We start from the raw sequence: 801 nt of genomic DNA, 5'->3' as shown, positions 1-801 counted from the left end.
TGCCTTCATTTAAAACTCGCCGCCATACCTCCAGCGCCAGAGTCATGAAGATGTCAGGATCCTTGCTCAGCTCCTCCTGAACAGAGCGCCTCCTTCGGTTCCCATCCTGTAGCTCCAGGATCAGATCCAGCAGCGCCAGCAGGAAAGCCAGGAACCCGAATCCAGTGAAGGCGTCGTTGCAGCCCCCGGAACCGCTGAAGAAGGGAATGATAAACCTGGAGGAGGAGATTTAGATGTTGATTAAAGCGGAAAAATACGTGACTCCTCCTACCTCTCCATTTTTTAGGATCAACGCAGTACATTTTTTCGGATAAAACCTAGATATCCTAATGTATTCTATAATCATACAGATTGCAGAGGAATATATTTTTCAAGTTTGTTTTACAAAACAGTGGATTACAAACATCTAAGATTAGGCAACGGACCTGAGCGGATGTCCACATACTTGTCTAATCCCATTCCATTATCGAAATCTTTATTATATTTTTTCTCTTTCCCGATGCTTATCGGCAAGTGCTTCTCTTACACATACAACACAAGCACAAAGACTTTACTCTCACTTTACTTCAACTGCTGTGCATTCGCCTTCTCTTCATCTCAACTTAAAATAAGCTCACACTCGCACGTTAATCATATCCATGCGTTCTGTTCATCCTTGCCAATTAAACTCACCTCCCTGATTCTGCTGGCTGAGGGTCCTGAAAAGTACTCTTCACTTTTTCCGCCAGAACGTGCGTTACGTCGCTAAAGGAGAAAACCATGTCTTCGGGCACGTAGTTAAGGCCCTCCATGTCCTTCCTC

General features: G+C 44.7%; 1 protein-coding gene across 1 annotated transcript in view; it reads right to left on the bottom strand.

Annotated features, from left to right (window-relative positions):
- LOC119590388 overlaps nt 1-795 on the bottom strand; it is a 2,618-nt gene extending 1,823 nt beyond the window's left edge. Inside the window, exons 1-2 of the mRNA XM_037939057.1 lie at nt 673-795; nt 29-215 (exon numbers count right to left, since the gene is read on the bottom strand). Of these exons, the coding sequence (XP_037794985.1) occupies nt 29-215; nt 673-791 (306 nt within the window). The 5' untranslated portion in view covers nt 792-795. The remainder of the gene's footprint in view (nt 1-28; nt 216-672) is intronic.
- Nucleotides 796-801: the final 6 nt, after the last annotated feature.

The sequence above is a fragment of the Penaeus monodon genome, chromosome 27 (assembly GCF_015228065.2).
Source record: "Penaeus monodon isolate SGIC_2016 chromosome 27, NSTDA_Pmon_1, whole genome shotgun sequence".
NCBI classification, from domain to species: Eukaryota; Metazoa; Arthropoda; class Malacostraca; order Decapoda; family Penaeidae; genus Penaeus; species Penaeus monodon.
Note: the sequence above shows the minus strand (reverse complement) of the source record. Positions and strands in the feature narration are given on the sequence as shown.